Source organism: Juglans regia, chromosome 14, assembly GCF_001411555.2.
Source record: "Juglans regia cultivar Chandler chromosome 14, Walnut 2.0, whole genome shotgun sequence".
Classification (NCBI taxonomy): Eukaryota; Viridiplantae; Streptophyta; class Magnoliopsida; order Fagales; family Juglandaceae; genus Juglans; species Juglans regia.
This window is the reverse complement of record NC_049914.1, coordinates 18824793-18841433: the sequence shown is the minus strand read 5'-3', so window position 1 is coordinate 18841433 and position 16641 is coordinate 18824793. Positions and strand designations below refer to the sequence as shown.

General features: G+C 34.9%; 1 protein-coding gene across 1 annotated transcript; it reads right to left on the bottom strand.

Moving 5' to 3' along the window:
• Positions 1 to 8803: 8803 nt before the first annotated feature.
• On the bottom strand, positions 8804 to 12429 carry LOC109014020. Its single transcript, XM_018996321.2, has 3 exons — positions 12037 to 12429; positions 9294 to 9401; positions 8804 to 9196 (listed from the first exon to the last, which is right to left on the bottom strand). The coding sequence occupies exons 1-3, from the start codon at positions 12334 to 12336 to the stop codon at positions 8885 to 8887; spliced, it is 720 nt and encodes a 239-aa protein (XP_018851866.1). The 5' UTR covers positions 12337 to 12429; the 3' UTR covers positions 8804 to 8884.
• Between the last annotated feature and the right edge of the window lie 4212 nt (positions 12430 to 16641).

The window sequence follows — 16641 nt, the reverse complement described above, 5'->3', positions numbered from 1 at the left end:
TGCTAGAGTTTATATAGAACATGAAAACTCAGTGTTCGTGTGTTCAATAAAAAATCTCTGTGTTCATGTGAATCATGCTAGAGTTTATATAGAACATGAAAACTCTCTGTGTTCATGTGTTCTGTGTTCAATAAATTCCTGAGGGTATCGTTTCTTGAGGAATATACTATCACACTCAGTGGCGAAAAATATACAAAAATAGAAATAGAATACTAAAACAGAGAATGCTCATCTGGCCATGGAAGATGGAACACGATGCATAAAACATAAAAAAATAGAAAATATACAAAAGAATGCTCATACCCACAACTAAAACTTAGATGCATAAAACATAAAAAAATAAAAAATCAATAAATGCTCATCTGGCCATGGAAGATGGAACACGATGAAGAAAAATAGAAAACAAATAAAACAAATACGGAATGGGTACGACGGCACTCACTTGAAACGAAGAACCCGCTTTTCTTTTCGCAGCAAAATCGTTTCAGAACTCGGAACCCACAAAAATGGTTTCTCTGCAAAATAATTTCTGTTGCTTTTCTTCTTCAGCGCGAAATGGTTTATGGGGCTTTTCTTTTCACCGCAAACTTCTTTCTGGTGCTTTTGTCTTCAGCTCAATCGGACCACGATGAAGAACGGCTATCGCACAGAATGGGTTCACCGCAAAATGCTTTCTGCTTTCAGGCTTTCAGAAACAACTTTCGCGCTCGTTTCTCCCCTTTCCGTCTACTTCTTTCTGCTTTTTCTTTTTTTTTTTAATATTTCGTATTCAAACTAAACTGACGTGGCTAACGCCACCTCAGTGGTTCCGCAACGGGTACCCGAAATACGGGTACCTGTAGCAAAACTGAAAGAGTAAAGAATGGAAAACTAAACAGCTCAAATGAATTATTGGCGATGTAAGAGAGTTAATAACTCACGTTGAGAGTTAGAGCCTCCAAAAAAGAAAAAGTTTAAGAAATGGTTTAGATAGTGAGTTGAGATGATATGAGATGAAAGTTGAATAAAATATTATTCAAATATTATCTTTTAATATTATTTTTGTTTTAAAATTTGAAGATTTTGAATTTTTTTTATATTTTATTTGAAAGTTTAGAAAAATTGTAATGATTAGACGATATGAGATGAGTTGAGATAGTTTCACTATTCAAACCAGGCCTATCAAGAATTTCGTATCAACTTTTTTGATAAAAATCTTTAGGGTTGTTTGGACACTTAATATCACAATATCTAATATTAATGAAATAGTTTGTGAATGGTAATTAAAATGGTTTGAGTTAAAATGTCTTATTGGGTTTTGAGAAATGAGAGGAAATAAATTGAATAAAATTATTATAAAATTATAAAATTTAATTTTTAATACAATTTTTAATTTGAAATTTGAAAATGTTGTATTCTTTTTTATGTTTTGTTTAGAAGTTTTGTAAAGTTGTATTGAGTTTTTTGTTTGAATAATGATTAGGTAACGATTAGATGAAAATTTAAAAATTTAGAATTGAAAAATATTTTGTAATTGAGTGATGTTTGGGAGAAAAATACCCAAGAATACCACAATATCCAAACTAGCTAGTCTTTTCTTTCTTTCTTTTCTAAATCAAAACTAGCCTGTCTCGATATTTAGTAAGGACAATGCTAGTGGTACCGATGGTTAACCGATAAAGTGAACCGATGCAGTGTAAATGTATTTATTTATTTTTTATTTATTTTTTTTCTTATTTTCTTTTAATCATTTTTTACACAATTTTAAATATTTTGAAAAAATAATAAAAAAATATCAATTCACTAATATTCACTTCTTTAATCATTAAGTAAAATTCATATAAAAATAAAATAAAAAAGGTCATTTTTATCGGTCAATTTTATTAGTTCAACTAGCATTTTCCTATTTAGTAAATGTTATTGGATTAATTTTCTTTCAAAAGAGAAAATTAGTAATGAAGAAGTCATTAGTTCCATATTATAGGACTATGAGGTAAGAAGAATTAAGGTGACATTATATTATTCTATCAACCATAATTTTCTATGAATATTTTATGAATGTAGTTCATATATAATTTTATTTAATTGAAATTCTCTATTCATATTAGTTAATTCTATAGTTCAATTATGGTTTTATAGTGCAAAAATAATTCCTATTAGAACTAGGTATTGATTATTTCTCAACAATTCCCAAAATTTTCTCTATAAATAAGGACTTATCGTAGGGGTGGCTTGCCATTAATTTTTTAATATTTCAAAGGAGTACCGCACAAAGAGAAAAGGAGATAAAATTGATATTATGAGTTGCAAACACTATGCTACACGAATAGTGCTAGCTAACAAAAGCTCAAAAGTTTTTCAGAGTCTGTCGTTGGTGCTATAGTGTAGCATGAGAATTTCAAGGGAGTTACTACATAGCTCAAATTGGCCCCGTCCAATACGATTAGTCAGAGAGCAAATCTATAAGGTGAGGTTTGGACAGTGAGTTTAGATGAGATAAGTTGAGATAAAAATTAAAAGTTGAATAAAATATTATTAGAATATTATTTTTTAATATTATTATTATTTTAAGATTTGAAAAAATTAAAATCTTTATTATATTTTATATGAGAATTTGAAAAAATTATAATGATTATATGAGATGGAATGGGATGAGATGAATTTAAGATGGAATGGTGTTTGTTTGCAAAGTGAGGTACAAATCTAATAAAATATGTTCTCAATGCATGTTGATATGAAAGAATTGAACAAGATTCGTTGTTTTACTCTGTCTGCCTATTTTATCTTATGTGTCTAACCTATGCGTCTTTATGACGGATTGATTGCTAACCGATTCAGTAGCAGAGGTGCAGAGAACCTTCAAGACGTGAGGTGCTGCTGGAAGGTATTAAGTAACGTTCCTTAGAGGGGGAGACGGCAATTTCGAAGGTCCTTTATGTTGATGGCTGTGGGCGGATTTGTGACAACGTTCAGACTCAAATGGAGGGATTTTTTGGGAGTCCTGTAGATGGAATTAGTGTAGAGGAAGAGGGTATGGATGGGACTAATGATGCAGCTGGCATTGTTGCAGTCGGAATTAATAGAGGAAGAGGGTATGACTTGAAATAACGATGTAGTCGAAATTGATGCAGTCGGAATTGATGCAGAGAAAGAGAGCATGGTTGGGACTAAAAATGGATTATGGACAGAGGAAGATGGACCAGTTTTAGATAATGATATGTGCAGGGGAAATTGGTTTGAACAAATTGAGCTAGAAAATAATGGAGAGAAACGAGTGGAGTTGTGTGATGCTATTTTGAGTCCTAGAAGTTCACTTAAAATTATTGATGAAGCTATGGAGTTTGAGTTGTTCCATTTGGCAGAAAGGGGGAGTATGGCAGGGGAGGGGAAAATGCCTTGGGGATTTCCTTTTCAGAAGATGAGTTGGGTCAAGGTGATGTGGAGATGGCTCGAAAATGCTATGAATCTGATACGGAGTGGAATGGTTCTCGGAAAAAATAGAGAGGGGCCAAGAAAAAACAGCCTTTTGTTGCTCTTGATAGGGTGACTAATTTGAATAAACTTTATTAATGGTGCTGAATTTTTTAGTTTGGAATATCAGGGGAATTTTTTCGTCGAAGAGTAGGCTTCGGCGGTTATTAAATAAACATCATCCTTCGGTGGTGGTTATTTTAAAACCTTTTCTTAGGTCTAATAAATGTGGTAGGTGAGCAAAATGGATGAAACTACCACACTTTGTGAATAATGCTGCGGTTGGTAGTAAAGTATGGTTATTTTGGGAGGACGGGTTTGATTTTGAATTTGTTTTGTGTTCTGATCAGGAGCTGATAGGCTGGTTTGTTAGGGGTGAGATGCGCATCTTGGTCACGGTTGTATATGCAAGCTGTTTTTAGATTCATCGGCGAGAGTTATGGGACTTTGGGATTAATCCTAGGTTACAGCCATGGTTGGTGGCGGGGGATTTTAATATTATTCGAAGTGATGATGAAAGAGTAGGAGGGTTGTTCCATGCTCCTCGCTCTAAGGCAGATTTTAATGAGTGAATTCAGGATTGTAGTTTATTAGAGATTCCGTTTTTGGGCCAGAGGATGTCATGATGTAATGGAAGGCTAGGTGGTCGGCCTATTCGGGCTAGATTAGATAGGGTACCGGTGAACACAGATTTTATCAATATTTGTGCTGATGCCCAGAACATCATCAAATCATGCGCCGATGCTGATTTCTATGGTGCATGAGAGTAGGAGCGATGTCAGGTTGTTTAGGTTCCAATGTATGTGGGAACTAATGAAGGCTTTATGGAGGTAGTTCGGTCTTCATGGTGTAGATCAATGGAGGGGTGTGCTATGGTGCGTGTTAGTAAAAAATTGAAATGGCTAAAAAAAGAATTGCAAAAATGGAATGTTGAGGTTTCTAGAAGAGTTGAGGTTGATCTAAAGGCGCCATTAAAACAAGGATGGGAGAGTTAGAACAGTCTGTTATCTTAAATTATTTGTAGGAGGTTGAAGAGGAGTTGCTTAATTGTAAGCAATGACACATTCAATATTTACATCGAGAGGAAATAATGGGCTGTCAAAAGTCGTGTATTAAGTGGCTTACAGAAGGAGATTCCAACTCGACCTTTTTTCATGCAACTATGAGAGTTAAAAAAAAGAATCAGAATGTTGAGAGGATGAATTTAGAGAGTGGTAAGGTGCTTCAGTCGGTTGAATCAGTGCATGAGGGGGCGGTTAATTTTTTTGCTGATTTGCTTACGACTGATGCAGTGGAGTGGGATGAGGGTGATCTGGGTTTGCTTGCGCCTGTAGTGTCTGAGTTGGAGAATGCGGTTTTGGATAGCAGTCCGACTATGGAGGAGGTTCAAGCCATGCTTTGGTCCATGCTGCAGGATAGTAGTCCTGAGCTCGATAGATTTTCGGCAAGTTTTTTTATTTTGGCTTGGGAAATTGTGAAGGAGGATTTACTGGATATGGCACGTGATTTCTTTGAAGCTATCCCTTTGTCTTCATTCTTTGGGGCTACTAATCTTGTTTTAATTCCAAAGGTGGAAGTGTCGGCTTCTTACTCTCAGTTTCGACCAATCAGTTTATGTGGGGTTGTACATAAAATTTTATCGAAAATATTGGTGAATCGATTGGCACCAATTTTAGAAGGGATTATCTTGCCAGAACAAGTGGCTTTTGTGTGAGGTCGAAGCATCTTTGATAATATATCCATTGCTCAAGAAATGGTGAGTGGTTTGAACAGGAAAGCTAGAGGTGGGAAGGTAATGATTAAAATAGATATGGTGAAAACATATGATTGGGTGAATTGGAGATTTTTTATGAGGTATTGAAGAGGTTGAGTTTTTCTGAGAAGTGTTGAGCTATCATTTATAATTGTGTTTCTCCCCGATTTTTTCAGTTATGTTAAACGGTAGCTTGAAGGGTTATTTTAGATCTTTTCAGGGTTTACGACAAGGCTATCCATAACGCCTTATCTTTTTATCTTGACAGAGGAGATTTTGTCTTGGATGCTTCATTGATAATTTTTATTGGGTAGGATAAAACCGTTTTAGCCGATGGGGGGCAGAACTATTACACACCTTTTGTATGCCAATGACCTATTATTATTTGTGAATGGAGGAAGAGACTCGATACGGAACACAATATGCATATTGAAGGTGTATGAGAAGATGTCGGGACAAGAGGTGAGTCCAAATAAATCCTCCACTGTTGCTAAAAGTGCAAAAAATGCTTGCGAGATGGAAAGATAAGTTATTATCCTTTGGGTGGAAGATTATTCTCTTGAAGCATGTATTAAATAGCTTGCCAATTTACTTGCTTTCTGTGATGAATGTTTCGAAAGGTGTAGTTAAGGAGCTAAAGGGGATTTTTGCCAATTTTCTATAGGGGTCGAGTGTGGAGGAAAAAAATGAGAAAATGGGTTTCATAGAAGTGGATTTGTTTGCTGGTGGAGGAAGGGGTTTGGGAATTCGAGATCTTTCAGATGTCCAAACTTCCTTGTTCATGAAGTTTGCTTGGAAGTTATTAAGGGGGGGGGGGGGTTCTTTGTGGGCTGATTTCTTTAAGGAAAAATATGTTGGCAACTCACATCTAGTGTCAGTGATATCGTCTAGGAGGGGATCCAGATTTTGGAAAGGAATTTTAAAGGTTTTTCTTATTGTGTTGAGTAATTCAAAATGTCTCATCCGAGGGGGGGAATCCAGTTTTTGGTATGATAATTGGTTGGGGGATGGTGTAGTGGCGGATTCAGAGGTGGTGGTGGGTGATCCGGGCTTGAGGATTCGGGATTTACTGGAAGGAAACACTGGGATGTGGCTCGTGTGCAACAGTTAGTTGGTGCGGAAATGGCGTGAGGGGCGGGATGTCTACGTTTGGAAGCAGACGGATGATGGGGAGCTAACGTCTAAACTAGCCTGGGAGTTAGTGAGGCAAAGGGGCCCGATCTGCTTGTGGAGGAAGTGGTTATGGCAGAATGAAGTTCCAAAAACAATGTCTTTTGTGATGTGGCGAGCTCGTCTTCATGCTTTGCCAGTGGATGAAAGAATTAGGCAGCTGGGTATCCCAATGACATTGACGTGTAATTGTTGTGAAGCTGCTCAAATGGAAACATTAGGTCATGTCTTGTGTGATGGGGATGGAGCTAGGTGGGTTTGAGATTTTTTTGCTGGGGTGTTTGGGATTAGAATGCCGCAGGTGAGAAGGTGGCAAGGAGTTGTTAATGTTTGGTGGTTACGGGCATCCATTTGCTCTCAAGTGGGATGGCTTTGTGGGGTTGTACAGATAATTATTACATGGTCTATCTGGAGGGCGAGGTGTACAGTGCGTATGGAGGGGGGGAGGGGGATTTTTGATTGGAGACAAATTGTACGATGTGTTAAAGGTTTTTTTGTGGAGCTTTCAACCTCTTTAAGAAAACTGAAAAAACTTAATGGCAAGAATGTTTTGATTTTGTAGGATTTGAATTGCCCAGTGATGCCGGTAACTAAAAAGGAGGTGAAGAAGATTGCTTGGACTAGGCCGGGGGTGGGGCTAGTAAAGTTGAACGTTGATGGAGGGTCTTGTGGAAATCCGGGCTTATCTAGAGGGGGGTGTCATTAGATGACCATGGAAAGGTTATTGCTGGATTTACTCATTGCTATGGGTATGCTAATAATAATATTGCTGAATGTCGTGCTTTACTTGATGGTTTGAAGGTGTGTAATCAACTTGGGTTGAGAGATTTGGTGCTAGGGTCGAATTCGATGCTGATTGTGGGGTGCTTTCAGTTGGGTATATGCAAGTTTTGGTATTTACGGGATTTTTGGGAAGAAGCAATTTATTTATTTCGTTTGATGAATGTCAGTGTACGACATATTTATCGTGAAGCAAACATGGTTGCTGATTTTCTTGATAAGGAGAGGGCAATGTGCGTAGTTTTGAGTTTTGGGGAGAGGAATTTACAGAGAGGCGTTTTCTTGGGCTTGTATGTACTGATAAGTGGGCTCTCCCATTTATTAGGGGTCATTAAAGTATGTGGGGCTATTTTTGGGATGGACTTGGGATCTGATTTGTATTTTTTAGAGGTCTGGTATTTTCGTGTCCTTGGTTTGATTTTATTTGGTATTGGTTTGATTTTATTTGGTATTCCTTTATCGTAAGTGAGAGTTTTTAATAAAATTGGAGAGGATGTCACTCGTAGACATGTGAGTGATCTCCGACTATTTGAAAAAGAAAAAGAAAAAAAAAACCGATTCAGTTTGAAGTGGTTGAAATGGACTAAGTCGAATGGTTTTTACGAATCTTAGTATATAGCATGCACGTGTTCCAGCTCTTTGGGCAAGTTTACTGATTTCGCGTAGCTCTTTGATTTCACGCTTGCTATGGCAAGGATGTTATAATGTTTTCAAATATGATCCTACTAACATTGAGTCTAGGGGAAGGTGTTTTGGCAAAATCTTGTAACCTAGCATGTAAATGTAGGGGTGGCAACTCGTGTTCGTATCATGTCAAGTCATGAGTATTAAAGTATGTAGGTTAATCCGAACCCGACCCATTTAATTAATGGATGACACGACACAATCCTCTTAACATGTTTAGTAATTAATTTTAATTAGGTTAGCTTAGACACGACCCATTTAACCTACTTCAACCCATTTAACCTGTTTCATATAAATGAGTGAAGTTAACCTATATATTTATTTTTTAACCCAATTAATATAATTTCATATATACTATAAAGATAACTATATAAATAATTCACAATTACAACCATATTCATGATGAAATATTTTATTATCAATATCTAAATCAATAATATATAAGAAAACTAATATTTTCATAAAATTAAATTATATATTAACAAAAATGTTTAATAGTTTGAGATATAATATAGTCAACTACTAATATTAATATCACATTTTCCCAACAACAAAATAGAAATGAATAAGACTAAACATTTATAAAATATAAAAATAGAATTTAGATGTGTTGAACGAATTGATTGTAGATTTTGTGTGCAATTGACTCATTTATTAATCGTGTCAACCCGTGTTGACGCAAACCCATTTATATCAACATGTGAAAAATTTAATTGAAAAAAGGATGAAGGCATAATGCGAGTGGATGGTTATGTTTAATATCTTTCAGATTGTTATAATTGCTAGCTTAAACTGGTGGGAAAGTGTTCAAATAACAACTTTTAAATACTTCAAGAAAAAAAAAAAGTTAAAACATCCAGCAAGCACCAATAATCGCATCGACAAAATTAATATAGAAGTAAAAACAAATTAACGGAAAATAATATAAAAGATATATATATTTTTTTTTTATAGATAGAAATAATATAAAAGAAAATGCCGTAACAGTCACCAAATTACAACATAATCACAAATGAACACAATCTTTGGAATGTTTGAGATAAGCATCTAAAAGAAGTCATTATACTGGCTAGTTAGAGAATTTTTGAGGTTTGAATATAAGCCATAGAGTGAATACTGCCGAAGGTTTTCCACTTCATACCATGAATTGAGAGCCATAAGATGTTTATCCGTTCCAGAAAATGCTAGCTGTATTCCGAGACTGCAATCCACAGAACCCCCTCGGTTTTTACAGCTAGATGTTCTGATGGCACAATCTTGTTTGTTGAGGCAAACAAAATTAGATTTACGTGAGCATGAAGCACACCCATCTCTCTTCCAATACAAATTCTGCAGCCTACCCTTTTGAAACTCGAGGACCTGCTTTGACAATGTCACTTGGTGTAATTAGATCATAAAAAATAGGAGATCTCTGTTTAATAGAGACTGAACCAGGTATATGCTTTTGCATCATTACCAGAGTGAAACTGGTTACAGTGTAGGTGCTGTTTGCAACAAAAGCAGGGAGAGACCTTGCAGCATACTTCCTTCCAGCAAAAGCCACCATATATCCACCATTCAAATCCTACAAAGTACACAATACATGTCGTTTGAATTATATTGATGCGAATGATGTGATCCATGCTACATGCACAAACACAAGACATTTAGGCTCTGTTTGGATTGCAAGATGGTCTCATCTCACCACATCCCATTCCATTTCATCTCAACATCCAAACACCACAAATACAAATACTTTGCAATTTCAAATATTCAACTTTTCTATCTAATCATTACCTAATTGTTACAACTTTCCCAAACTTATAAACAAAACGCAAAAAACAATTCAACTTTTTCAAATCTCAAAACAAAAATAATATAAAAAATAATATTACAACAATATTTTAACTTTATAATATTTTTATTCAACTTTTAATCTCTAATTTCCTGAAACCCTATAAAACATCTTAACTTAAATCATTTCACTATTATTCACAAACTTTTCACTACTATTCACTAACATCTCATCTCAACCCAACATTCAAACGAGGCCTTACTGGACTTGATGTGGGCGTGGGATAGAGCGTCAAAAAAAACATAACAAGGACCCATATGGAACACAGCACAACCGAACTCAATCTTTTCTATCATTTTTCTTAAACATAATTCACTATTATAATTTGTTTCTTTCTTAAAGAAAAGAATAATTCTAGCCCAAAGTTTCCAATTTGTGACCATTGGTGGCAGCCATACATACAAAAAGAATTTATGAACAAATTATGCAGTTGCAAAAGAAATATAAATATCTTACGTAATGAGAATTGATATACAAATTATAGGGAACTGCCAATTGGGAATTTACCAGAATTAAACCTTTCAATTGATGGATTGATCAAAGTGTGGCAAGAAATTAAAAATTTGGCAATTGTGGTTTTCATGATGCCTTTCTAAACAGCAATCAAGAAATCACGAAGGGCTTAATCTACTTAGAAGAGCTAAGCGTGTGATATCCCATGTTGAGTGATGAGACAAGTGTAGGTGGTGTCACCTAAGATGGAATGGCCTAATGAGGACGTCGGGAATTTAAGAGTGGGAGATTGTTATACCTCGTACTGACTGATGAGTGTAGGTGGTTTATGGAATCCAAGATTGCTCGGGGGAGAAGTCCATGCTCTATAAAATGATTCCAATGGGGCTTCAATTATGCTATTGACTAGTCCTTTTGGAGTATAAGCCCAGATGTGGCTTGGGCTTCCCTTAGAGCATTACACAACAAGCACCAAATTTTGTCACTACTATGAACATAAGGCTTCAAACCTTACTCTGTTCATAGTACCTGAAGTTGAATCAATTAGTATAGATACAGAATCAATTAGTATTAATCTTCTAAGAAGTCCTTTAATGGTAGTTCTATCTATCGCTTTATTGTGAAAGACTAGATCGCCCGCTTGGCCGTAAGCAGCACCATTTTCTACTGAGTGGGCTTTGACAATGGATTAAATCAATGATGGAAAAACATCCTCTGTTTGATTTCAGTTTGTCTAGAAATTCAGGAATTATGGTCCTAATTGAACTAGATAAGGGTCAAGTCTACCGGTATGTTAGGATTTTAGTTTAAATTTAAATTTGATCTTATCCTTAGGTTGATCATATTCATTTGAATGGACAAGTTGGATAGCTAAAATGTCAAAAAACTTTGAAGTGGAATAATGAAAGATCACATCATGATATTAGAAAATTAGAAAAAAAAAATTGAAACAAGCCTTTTGGTTAGAAAGGTTGAAGCATCATATATTTTTTTTTCACTTACTATTTTTATGATTGAGTTCGCCTCAAGGGGTGGAAGAGTAGAAGAGATTCAAACTAATAACCTCCACTTCATGAGGCAAGGTTCTCGGCAGATTGTGCAGCCCATGGGGTCGGTTGAACCAAGTTTATGACTTGAAAGTTGACTCTTCCACCTAATGCTTTAATGGTATACATTGTTCAGGCGTGAGGGACTCCTTTTCATGTCTTAGTTCATATTATGAAATTCTATAGATGAACACGTTAATTTTCGAAATGACTCATACTGTAACCTTGTAAATTTACTTGCCCATTTCAATTAAGAATTCGATATCGGATACCCGCATTCATTAAAATTAGTATCTGTCAGGGCTTTAAGTGCCAATAACCAGTCACTCGTCTTTATTTAACTCTAAACCATCAAATTTTTTAAAAATCCAGAACCTATATTCCATCCAAAGTTGCCAGATTCCCTACCCACCCGACAGACCGTGAGCTGGCTCTTGCATCCAAATTGATGGAACATTCACCCTCCAATTTTCCATAATTGGTGATCACAACATATTATATTTGGTCATCATTATTGAATAAAGGAAGGATACTCATACCACAAACCCAAACGCTAGAAGGAAATTGATTCTAGCATTAGCATCAGAAGATTTGATACTGCTCAACTCATCTAAACAGTTGCCATTGCGCTGCTTAAAGTTGATAATGCCCAGCTCGAAGTGGATACATCTAAGACCCTATTTCTGTTGGCACATCTAAGTGCATATTCAGAACACACACAAATGAAACTTTTCACGACTTGTGAGAAACGTGCCCATTAGCTCGATAAGCAAAACTAGAAAACGAATCTTAAATCTAAAAAGACTGAATATAAGTGAAAGGTGAAAAGTAGGGAGATCTCGTCAGAAAAAAGAAGTGAAAAGTACCGGGAAGAAGGTGGAGGTGTTGATAGAGAGGAGGGAGATCTCGTCAACTCTGGGCCTGAAGAGTGCAAGCTGGGAGCCGAGAGAGGAGAGCGAGAGGCGGCGGTCACAGGGTGAGAGCTGATGGGACTGGTCGTTGTAAAAGTTGTTTTTTGACGAGAATGCTATGCCGAAGGTGAAGCCGTCGGATCTCTGGATCTTGGTGTCTGCGCAGGGCTGGTGTACGCCGTTCGTGTCGGCGGCGTCAGAGACTGCCGCCGCCGCCACCACCATCGCCACCATTAGGATTGGCCAGATTGCCATTGCCTTTTGGCGTTTGCTTCACAGTTTCTCAGTTCTTGGCGATGAGATGTTGGTAAAGTTGGAGTTTAGTGCGGCAAACAGACTGCCACTGGATTTTAAATTATTCAAATTTATCGTTACAAAAACACATATTATCTTTTCCCTGTCGACTAGACGTGGTTTAAAAAATGGCAGGAAAGAATGTCAAATGTTTTAGTTAATATTTTATTTATTTATAAAATTAAACTTATAAATTAATATAATTTGATATGATACGTTAGATTATAAAATTATTTTTATTATAAAGTATATCTAACGGCTTTAGGAATATAACTGGTCTGATCCTTTTTTTTTTTTTTTTTCTAAAAGTAAACTTATAAAATGATGTAGTTTGATATGATATGTCAGATTGTAAAGTTATTTTTATTGTGAAGTATATCTAACGGCTCTAGGGATGTAATCGGTCCGTTCCGATTTTGGACCACATTTAAGATTAAACCTGTATGCACCGGTTTTGCATTTTTTAAAACCGATTACGCACCAGTTACCTTCCTAAATCGGTACTTTTGATTTTATTCCAGTCCGGTTCGGTTTGATTTTTCGATTTTAATAGTATTAGTATTATGGTATAAAATGTAATTAATATACTAATATATATTAGTATACTAATTAATTAAAGTGAAATGTATTTAATATAGTAATGTATTATGTATTTATCAAAAAGAATATGTTGAGAATTTATTAGGCCATAAAATGTTATTAATATATATATTTTATGTTTAAAATATATGATCAAATAAATTTTCATGTTTAAATTTAAATTTTATGTTATAAATTATAATAAAATTATCTTATATATAATTATAATTTATATTCTTATGTATATTAGATATAAAAATTATATATAATAAAAAAATATTATATATAATATTAAAAAAATTAATTTAAAATATTAATATAGTAAACTGGTCCGGTCCAGTCTGATCCGGTCCTAAAAAGCATAGAACCGGAACCGGACCAGTACCGGCCGATTTTAGAACTAAAGGAACGGGTCCTAGAACGGATTGGTCCAAAATCGGACCAGTTCCACCGGTTCGGGCTGATTTTTTGGTTAATTTTTACACCCCTAAACGGCTCACATGAAATCATATCAGTTTGCAAATTTATTTTTATGAAATATCTTTATAGATGTAGAACTTTTAAGAAAGAGGTGCATTTTCATGTTAATTAATATGATATATATATATATATTTATATAAAAATCAACACTCTTTTTTATTAGTTATTTTATTTTAAAGTCGGTATGCAGAGCACACCATCCATATCAATTAAATGATAGTATTTGATTTGTAATATTCAAATTTTAAAATTCATCTTCAAAATCAAATTATGTCATATAAGCACTTTGTTAGATATGTTATCCACGCCGGCTTAAAAATAGAATTTTTCATTTTTTATTCCTTTATATTTCATTTGAATTCAAAACTCACCTTAACTAATCTCAACTCGTTTCATCTCATCGTTACAACTTTTTTAAATTCTCACACAAAATATAATAAACAATTCAACTTTTTCAAATTCCAAAATAACTTTCCCAAATTCCCACACAAAATATAATAAACAATTCAACTTTTATTCTACTATTCACAAACTATATCAACTCATTTCAACTCATCTCTGAATCCAAATCACTCCTAAACTTCATTTAGACTTTGTGCACCACAACTACCGCCACACCAATCCCTCATCCCCCTACCACACTGCTTGCCTCACAACCATATCTCAGCCTCCCCCACATCGCCCACCCTCTATTCCGTCAAGTAGCCGATAAGCCCCTCTCATCTATCTCGATCTCTCTCTCCACTCTCCATCTCTCTTGCACTTTGCTCTCTCTTTGTTATAAGATAACCCATGTGAATCGTGGAGGCCACCAGAGCTAGTTGCAGCTCCTCATCTTGCCATCTGTTTCAGACCACCATGAACCACCTCTAGGTAGAGTTGCCTTGCTCTTGATTCTGACCGATCACCTCTCCGAGTTTGGATAAGGTATCCTTGAGTTCTAACCTCATAAGTAAGGGTGTAAACGGGTCGGTTCGGTCCGGTCCGAACACCCCATAGGGACTAGACCGGACTGGACCGTATCGGTCCGGTCGGTCCATTCGGTTTGGCATTTTTTTTTTAAATCAATTAATAAAAAAAATTTATTTAAAATACTAAATTAAATTAAGTGACTTATTAATATGGATTAGGTAACAAACTCAATAAAAAAATATTTTATATGGTCAATGATAATAAATTAAATGAAAATTACATTATTAATTTATATAATTACTATATAATTAACTAATTGATATTATATATTAGTTAATTTATAGAATATTAACAAGTGTTAATAACATATTTAAAATTTTATATTGTTAATAGTGATAGGTTAGATTAAGATATATATAAAATATTGTTAATTTATATAATATTAATAAGTATTAATAACATATTTAAAATTTTATATTGTTAATTGTATAATTATTATATAAATAACATATATAATATTTTATTTTTTTTATTTTTTATTCGATCGGTCCGGTCTGAGAAATCTCCACCTCGGTACCGAACCGAAGATCGAAACATTCTTATTTATTGGACCGAAACCGACCATGCATTTGGTCGGTCCGGTCCGGTCCGGACCGAACCGGTCGGTCCGATAGGTTTCTCCGGTCCGGACCGACCAGTTTACACCCATACTCATAAGGACCCTTTAAATTTTGTTATTTATATGTTTTGGTGACTATCGGAAGTTTGGGTTGTTTATGTTGGATATTGGGATTGTGGTTGAGTAATTTCATGGCTTGGTTGATATTTGGAAGGTTCCTTGATGGTAATGTTACGATCTGAGAAAGGAATGAATGTAACACGTGAGTTGATGTTTTGATGTATTGGGAGTATGATTGTTAATGGTGAGGTGTGTTGTGGTGAAATTTAAGCGAACCCAAGATGACTGGGCTAATCTATTGGTGGAATGGTGCGTTGGACATTCTTCTTGGGTCATTATAAACCCAAGGCACCATGATGGATTTTGTTTATGTGCTCACATTGAGCTATAGTTCGGGTTATAGAATTATGATAGTTAGGTTGGTTTTGTACAAGCATGAGCTTTTATCATAATAAAGATATTTTTCTGCATTAGATTGTAATACTGCTATGGTTCAGATTTAAAGCTTAGAAAGTGCTCTCCAAAAGTCAGGTAAGTGGTGGTTCTATGGTAAACTTTGCCCAAAAACTTATTGAGGTTGATTTCGTGAAAAACTTGCATTTTTGTTATAAAAATAGCATCGATTATTTTTTACACTAGTCTCTTAATCTAAATTTTGAACTCTAAAATTTTATCATGATTGATGTAGATATAAGTAATTTTTGTACTCTACTTCTCTACTTCATAAAATTTGAATATGAAATTTGAAATTTTGATCCAATTATATGATATTATGATATAAACCCGTGGAAATGGAATCCCCTGAACCTACAATCAATTCGAAAATTTTCTCAAGAAAGCCAAAATTACAATAGATGGATAACCTAGACCGGTTGAGAACTTGTTTCAAGAACCTAGATTATATTAAAATCTAGACTCGTTGAAAAACTCATCTCAAGAACCCAGATTAGTAGGAGAAACGCCACAAAGGTTGTGATTTAATTTTGATAAGTTCAAAAATTTAATTAAGAACAAGATGAGTAAAACTCAACTCACAATGAATAAATTCATTAAATTTCATAAACTTCTTAACATAAAGCAACAAAGAGTCTTTAAAGCAAAACCTAATGAAACCCTAGTCAAAATAAATCTCCATCTTTCAAAAATGCCCCTGAGTGAATAGTACCGCAGCTATAGTACCGCGGCTATAGTAACTCGCTACAGTACCTCTTTAAAACCTAGTTCCTAAAAAGTAACTTTCCAAATAAACCCTTGGCCAAAATACAAGGTCTTCCCAAAAACCTTAGTTCATAAGAAATAAGACATATGTGTGCCAAACATCCTCAAACTCAATTATTCCAGACAAATTCCTATAATTATTAAAATAAGCTATTTTAATTAAATAAACAAGTACATGGCCTTCAATCACATAATCATAATAATAGGCTCTAATTTATGTTGCACTGTTCCATAGCTTCTATCACTTGGATGATCACTGGATCTCCTTCTATGAAGCTCATATTGAATATTCGACTCTTACTAGACTCGTCTCAAGTGGATTGCACCAAGCCTTGCATTGCTTCCATAATCTTCTTAGCTCTTGATCTTGTAATTAGCTTATCTGAAACTTGCAAAGG